The following is a 7467-nucleotide window of genomic DNA, read 5'->3' on the forward strand; positions in this document are numbered from 1 at the left end:
ACACTATGACAAGGTCTCAAATACACAGAGAAACGTTAAACATGTGGTGGAACCCTCAGCAGGGAAATGAAGGCTTAGAGCATAGAATACATCTAACAAAAATGGGGAACAGGGACACTGTAGCTGGCTATTCATAAAGGACCACAGTTTCTCCCTATAGACCAATATTCCCTACAAAATAATCTGTGCCTTAATTATTGCTTATTTTAAATTACACTTTTACAGAGCTATTTAGTACCTGACACAGAAAAACAATCACATAAGGAAGCATTTATTTGAGGTTTAACATGAAATCATACAAATAAAATTTGTATAAACACAAATCCACATTGAGTCATAACACAGATAGCAAAAAGACAAAGTAAAAACAAAGGAAACTAATTGGCGGCTATATACAGTTGGACACAGTTGTGTCTTGTACACTAGAAAGTCTTTTACAAAATAATCATCTTAGATCAACAGAAGACCAATCTTCAATGTCGTCCTGCAAGATGGGTTAACTTTAGCAATCTCCTCCTAAAAACAAAAACAAAATAGCAATTAGATTTGTGCGACTCTGAAAGCTTTCAAAGGTCCACTTTCATGAATTGTTTTTAAGTCCTCAATTTATTCTTTTCTTCAATAATTAAAGATCATATGCATATTCAATCGCAAAATGTAGTTTGAGTAATTAATACACTCACCCTGGAGTTCCCAAATGACAGTAAATTTAAATTTGGTAAGGAATCAGGGAAAGCAACCTTCCCATATTCACAGATTAAACTGTGCTAGATTTAGGTCTACTAGAAGTATCTCTAGTAAGCCAAAAAGTGCTCTTATAAACATGAATTCCTAATAAGCTTATCATATTATAAAAAAAACGAATTGCTGTGTGCATATGATCTTTAATTTATATCCCAGATTTTAAAGTTCTTGTTTTGGTTTGTAGATTTCACTATTAGCTATAAAAAGAAAAAGCAAGCATTAAATCTTAAAGAATGAACACTTAAAATGAGGCTCCACAATTGAAATACAACACTAAACAGAAGACCAAAATGATTAAGCTGTAAAAAGGCATTTATGTACTTTAACTCCTGTAAAAAACCATTTAAGTTAAGTTTAGACACTTAATCTTCAAAAAGATTAAAAAAGAAGCCAAAGTCTGAAGTTTTCCACTTTAATCTTTACGCTGGTACATGAAGTTGGAAGAGACCATACCACAGGACAGCGTTTTCTGGTGTATGCCTTGCGCTCTGCCCGCAACGTGCGACCCCCAGAGATAGACGTGGTCAGGGTGACACACGGCCTGCAATGAAGTTCCCGCTGGCGGGTACAAACAAGGTATAATGTCAGAGTTAGAAGACAACATTCTTGTTTTCCTTAAGTTGTACCCATTTCAGTACTTTACCTGTTAATAGTTCTAAAAAAGTTTAATTATTCCTCTAGACCACCTGGTACACAAAGCAAACAGAAAAACTCTTAAGTTTTTCTGTAATACTAAAGAAAGTGAGATAAGACTTTAAAGTTAAAGATCTATAGACACTTTAGGCAAAACAGGCTCATAAAGCAATTAAAAAATTAACAATTTAGTAAAAACAGACTACATAATATTTTGTTTTTACTTAGTTTTCATTTGTCTATTGATCTTTAAATTAAATTAGAAATTTCCACTGGTTTCTTGTACTCTTATACACACCTGTTTTCTCCAATGTTCTCCTTTAGTATGGCTGATAATTGTTTTGGTGATTGCCACCCCCTCGAGATGCCTTGCCGTAAGTGCTCTGTTGGCCTATTTTGAAAACACAAAAAAATTATGTTAAGGATGTTTCCTATAAAATGGTTTCGTTATAAATACTTTAGAAAACTATTAAACGTGTAATACTCTGCATGCCAAATATCAAAATAATCATGTATTTTAAATAGCTGTTATAAACTAGTCGTGTATCACATATTCCAGAACATTTCTAACCAAAGTCTTTGTTAGTAACCATCCTATGACTATCAAAAGCTTCAAAAACTCCAAACACTTTAAAAAACAGAAAACCCACACACAATTGCAGAATGGGATTGCACTTTAACACTGAATTTAATACCATTGGTTTATGAAATTAAGTTAAATATTCTTACCACTGTAGTCTGCATATCCCTGTCCATATCCATAGTTCCCATAGTTATACCCAGTATAATCATAGCCGCCATAGCCACTATAGTTTTGATCACCACCATAGGCACTATTGTAATTTCCATATCCTTGATCATAATAGTTATTAAATCCTTGGTTCCAGTTTTGGCCCTGACCTGAAACAATGCACAATGATTGTTAGGAAACAACTTCTGACCCCCAATCATAACATAAAATGTCGTGTTCCTGTCCCTCACTCCATAAATCTTAAATAGGCAGAATGGACATCTATATTATCTGAGAGGAGAAAGTTATTATTGTCATAAAAGGGGGCAGAAAGTCCAATTGTGCCAAGTTATCAAGCTTCCTAAATCAGGAGAGAGGCACTTGGGGGGGCTCAGTTGGTTAAGCAACAGATTTGATCAGCTCTGGTCATAATCTCAAGGTTGGTGGTTCAAGCAGAGCCTGCCTTTGATTCTCTCTCCCTTTCTGCTCCTCCCCCACATGAGCTCTCTTTCAAAATAAATAAACTTTAACAAAAAAGAAAATAAGGACAAGGTGAAGGCAGGTAGACCATTTAGTTTTAAAACAAGAACTCCTGCCCCCCCAAAACCTATCATGCCATGGTGCACCATATAATCTTAACCACATTAAGTGGTATTACCTTTCCATTCATTAGTAATGGCCTGGTCAGTCAGATTGGCCATTCTTTGAAGAGGCGAAACCAGCAAACTTACAAAAACCCACCCATTAACCTGAGAATTTTTCATGTTGGAACAGTTTAAATCTAGCTTTATGTTCTTATGGGCTTATTCCTATTTAGCAGTTTACAGCTTAAGCCACTGAGCCATCTTCAAAGAAATTAAGTCTCACCTCGTCCACGACCCCTAGTACCACCTCTTCCACCAGCCGCAGCACCTCTTCCTCCTTTTTGTTGTTGTTGCTGCTGCCTATAGACCTCTTTGGGTTGTGCAACTTTGATTTCACACTATAAACACATTTTTAAAAAAATACAATTTTTACTATAATGCCAAATAAATATTCTTCTCAAAATATACTGAAAAGAAACAAAACCCACACTCAAAATTTTCATTTAATAGAATCAAAATAGCTTTACCTTCCCAGAACCAATTTGATGATATCTGCTTTCTAACAATTTCTTTACTGGCTCTTCGTCTGTGTATGTGATAAAGCAAAATCCTCTTCTTTCATTTGTTTTTGTATCCATGGGAAGTTCAATATTTTCAATCTGAAATCAAGAAGCACATTCAAGATCATCCAGTAAGGATAAAAGCTACCAAAAGGTTTTAGAACACCACAGATCCTTTTCAAGCTTCAATACATGTTACGTGTTACTCTAGTCACATTACTTCTGTACAGAAACTCCTTTTTTATCAACCCAAACCACAAAGATTCATCTGTGAACCATTTAGAAAGGAGAACAAAACTTTATTTAATACCCTTTTGTACCCAACAGATGCCACTGGTTAGTAATTCCTAACACTGACCACACCAAAGCACCTGTGTTTTGGCCAAAACAAATTCGGTATGGGTTTTCATCAAAGCACAGAAAAGAGCAATTAAGGTAGTGACTAGAAAGGACCTAAGCAGTTAAATCAATCTCTTCATCAACGGTATGTTAATGTCATCTTCTGTAAAAAGCCAGGGAGTCTTATATAAACACACATAAATGTACTCATATATCGCACCTCTCCAAAGGCTCCAAAATACTCTTTAATTTGTTCTTCAGACGTATCTGGGCTTAATCCACCCACAAAAACCTTTTTGGGAGGTTCTTTCCCTTTTAAAGCTTTGGCCCTTTTGGGGTCTATCAATTTGCCATCCAGTTTGTGTTCTTTCAGTTCCAAAACCTNGTTCTCCTTTAGTATGGCTGATAATTGTTTTGGTGATTGCCACCCCCTCAAGATGCCTTGCCGTAAGTGCTCTGTTTACCACTGTAGTCTGCATATCCCTGTCCATATCCATAGTTCCCATAGTTATACCCAGTATAATCATAGCCGCCATAGCCACTATAGTTTTGATCACCACCATAGGCACTATTGTAATTTCCATATCCTTGATCATAATAGTTATTAAATCCTTGGTTCCAGTTTTGGCCCTGACCTCGTCCACGACCCCTAGTACCACCTCTTCCACCAGCCGCAGCACCTCTTCCTCCTTTTTGTTGTTGTTGTTTCTGCCTATAGACCTCTTTGGGTTGTGCAACTTTGATTTCACACTTCCCAGAACCAATTTGATGATATCTGCTTTCTAACAATTTCTTTACTGGCTCTTCGTCTGTGTATGTGATAAAGCAAAATCCTCTTCTTTCATTTGTTTTTGTATCCATGGGAAGTTCAATATTTTCAATCTCTCCAAAGGCTCCAAAATACTCTTTAATTTGTTCTTCAGACGTATCTGGGCTTAATCCACCCACAAAAACCTTTTTGGGAGGTTCTTTCCCTTTTAAAGCTTTGGCCCTTTTGGGGTCTATCAATTTGCCATCCAGTTTGTGTTCTTTCAGTTCCAAAACCTAGAAGACAAATTTATTTAATCTGACAACAATATACAACGAAACCCCCAAACGATTTGCAAAAAGTACAAAAGGAACACAAAGCAAAACCTGCTCCTACCTTATCAACACTAGCAGCATCTTTGAAAAGCACAAATCCAAATCCTCTTGATCTTCCAGTCACTGGATCTGTTTTTATTGTATAGTCTACAACTTCCCCAAATCGAGACAAATATTCAGTCAGATCTTTCTTGCTTGTATCCCAGCTCAAGCCTCCAATAAACATTTTACTAGAAATAAAGTTATTTTTTAAAAAAAAGGATTAGCAGCACCTCACAGGATTATTTCAGTTCCAGAGTTACGTTATCTATGAAATAAATACGGGGAAGTTTAACCGTATATACGAGAAATCAAACCCTGGTCTACAATTCAAGTATTAAACAAAACCAACCTAAAACTCCCAATTCCATCGAGGTCGCTTATTCGACACAGTGAACAGCTTGCTCACCATACTTCATGATACCAAGTTTAAACGACACCACCAAAGTTATGTTCGCTTACTTTGGATTTACAAACTCCAACTTCCTAAGCTGATCCCTCACAACTCAGGTTCACCCTTTTCCACAGCTGTCAAGCCAACATTCCACCTCAAGAACTCATAACGCGTCCTGGGGATCCAGCTACCACTCCCACACTGATTCCCAAACCAGTAATTCCGTAACTCTCCCAAGGAAAACTGCGCGGGGTCCTAAAAGAGACACAATGAAAAGGCGGCAGCAGCTGCAGCATGTGGCGCAGCGAGGCCGGCCCCTCCCCCTCGGGCCCCACGCGGCGCCTGCGCACTCGGGACACAGACGCCGCCGCCGCCCTCCTCCTCCAACTCCTCCGCCCTTCCCCCCCACCCTCCGGTGGAGTCACCCCTCCGTCTCCTACTTTCCTTTTTCCTCTAAGCTTGTGGGGCCCGGCGGGCACGCGGGGAATCGACTCGGGGCAAGAACCGGGGTAGCGCGCGACTCCCGAGGGATGAAAGGCGCGTGCGGCGCGCTGGGGGAGGGGGAAGAGAGAAGCGTGCGGTACCCGTCATCCTGCTGATTCTTGCTCGCGTTGATCTTGGATCCCTCTGCGAATTCCTCTATGTTGCTGTACTCGCTCATGTCCTCCATGGTGGCGGAGATGTCGGCCGGGGGTGCTGGCGCGCAGTCCGGGTCGCGGCAGCAGCGGCGGCGGAGCGTTGTATGGAGCTAGATTTAAAATGGCGGCGGAAGAGCCGATTTCTTTATATCAAGTTACTTGTATAAAGTTTTCAGGGCTTCAGGAAAGAAGGAAGTTATAGTTCTCCAATGTTTCCAACACAGAGAGGTAGGAGAAAAATCAAAATGTTTCTTTGGGACGATGCATGGGTGGCTGAATCCATGAAGCATTGGACTCTTGACTTTGGCTGAGGTCATCAAATGTACAGTTGCTGAGATTGAGCCAGCTTTGGACTGTNTGGGCCCGGCGCGCCCCCTGCCGGGCGGAGCTGGGAGCGAGCGAAGGGAGGAGCGGGGCGAGCTGCCGAGGCGCCCGCGGCCGCCAATGGGAAAGGCTGCGGGAGGCTAAAGTAGCGGGAGCGGAGGGGAACAATGGCGGCGGCACATGGGAGAGCCGGGGCGGGACCTCCATCGCGGCCCTCCCGGTGAGGAGCGAGGTCGCGGGTGAGGGGACGCGGGCTTAAGATGAGAGAAGCGTCAGAAGAGAAAAACGAAGGGGCGAAAAGTCCTGGGGTCAAAAATCCCGAGCAGCGCCGTCGCAGGGCCACAGTCCCTCTGGTCTTGAGAGCCTTTGTCTCTGGCGTCCGGTGCAGCCCACTCCTAGTAAAGAGCCGTCAACCCCGCCTTTTTCCAAAGCCCTCGGTCCCCCAGTGCGGACTCCTGCGGTGGCGGCTGCTGTTATCGATTAGCACCGTGGCCGGGTTGCTCCAGAAAAAGGCGGACTGCGCCCGGCGCCGGCGGCTGAGGCAGGGAGGGCNCCTAACCGATCGGCCGGAGCCCGGGCCGACGCAGTCAGGCAAACCAGTCCCGGCACGGCCTCTTTTGCTGGCTGAGGGCGGGAGGAGGGGCGCGAGCCCGGTCAGGTTACTGTAAATATGCAAAAGCGGAGGCAGTGGGCGGGGAGGGGGCTAGGTGCCGTAGAGGGCAAGGGGCACTCACATCCCCGGCGCGCCACTCGCGGGGCTCCCGTCTGCACGTGCCCCTGGCCTCTCCCGCTTGCTCAACCAGTCTGCGGAGAGCGCGCGCGCGCCCGCGGACCCGGCTCCCGCGTTCGCTTCTTTGTTCCCGCCCACGCGAGGCCCATTTTGACGGATCGGGTTCGAGGCCCTCTGGCGGCCAATCGGCATCGACGCCTTTACCTCCCCCGCCCCTTCGGAACCCTGCGAGCGCCGCCCCTTTTCCCTGCCCACGTGGTCTCGTCCTCCGGCCCTGGGCTGCTCTGTAGTTCTGGGTCCTCGTGAGGCCGTGTGATCCACCTTTAGGGACGTGGAAGTGGTCCTCTACCTCGCGCTTCCGGTCGCACGCGGTTGCCGGGTGGGAGATTCTTGCGGGGCTGTGGGAAGCCCAGGACGGTGCTGGGGGCGCAGCCGGCGCTGCCCTCTGCCCTTCCTACCAGTAGGCCGATTCTGGTAGTTGCATCCGGTAGGGAAATGGTCGTGCTTTCCGTGCCCGCCGAAGTCACTGTGATCCTGTTAGATATCGAAGGTACCACAACCCCGATTGCTTTCGTGAAGGTGAGGGGCGGAAGGGAGCGGGGAAGTGACTTGTGGTTAAAAGCAATTAAAAACATTTTTTTTTTTAAGTATTACAGACCTTGTACCACA

The 7467-nt window shown here is 44.1% G+C and overlaps 3 protein-coding genes across 3 annotated transcripts in view; 1 reads left to right on the plus strand and 2 right to left on the minus strand.

Annotated features, from left to right (window-relative positions):
• Positions 1–250: 250 nt before the first annotated feature.
• LOC144240466 (uncharacterized) lies at positions 251–3329 on the minus strand. The gene is made up of 6 exons (XM_077774811.1): positions 3219–3329; positions 2975–3076; positions 2107–2277; positions 1676–1768; positions 1198–1302; positions 251–516 (listed from the first exon to the last, which is right to left on the minus strand). The coding sequence occupies exons 1-6, from the start codon at positions 3327–3329 to the stop codon at positions 451–453; spliced, it is 648 nt and encodes a 215-aa protein (XP_077630937.1). The 3' UTR covers positions 251–450.
• A 654-nt stretch (positions 3330–3983) lies between these two features.
• On the minus strand, positions 3984–6597 carry HNRNPDL (heterogeneous nuclear ribonucleoprotein D like). The gene is given in 5 exon segments (XM_077774783.1): positions 3984–4634; positions 4735–4903; positions 5691–5799; positions 5802–5887; positions 6040–6597. Coding segments are annotated over 5 exon segments (1251 nt in total). The 5' UTR covers positions 6276–6597.
• A 459-nt stretch (positions 6598–7056) lies between these two features.
• Positions 7057–7467, plus strand: part of ENOPH1 (enolase-phosphatase 1) — a 33224-nt gene continuing 32813 nt past the window's right edge. The window contains exon 1 of the mRNA XM_077774782.1: positions 7057–7377. Within this exon, the coding sequence (XP_077630908.1) occupies positions 7294–7377 (84 nt within the window). The 5' untranslated portion in view covers positions 7057–7293. The remainder of the gene's footprint in view (positions 7378–7467) is intronic.

Source organism: Crocuta crocuta, unplaced genomic scaffold (assembly GCF_008692635.1).
Source record: "Crocuta crocuta isolate KB4526 unplaced genomic scaffold, BGI_CrCroc_1.0 scaffold237, whole genome shotgun sequence".
Taxonomy (NCBI): domain Eukaryota; kingdom Metazoa; phylum Chordata; class Mammalia; order Carnivora; family Hyaenidae; genus Crocuta; species Crocuta crocuta.

Bases quoted from the DNA above. Each gene is read 5' to 3' on its own strand.
- LOC144240466 (XM_077774811.1), bottom strand. From the start codon at position 3,329: ATGGATACAAAAACAAATGAAAGAAGAGGATTTTGCTTTATCACATAC. The intron at 1,769-2,106 runs GTAAGAATATTT...TTTTCAAAATAG, and splicing joins GGGATATGCAGACTACAGTG to GCCAACAGAGCACTTACGGC. The intron at 517-1,197 runs GTATGGTCTCTT...TTTTGTTTTTAG, and splicing joins CCAGAAAACGCTGTCCTGTG to GAGGAGATTGCTAAAGTTAA.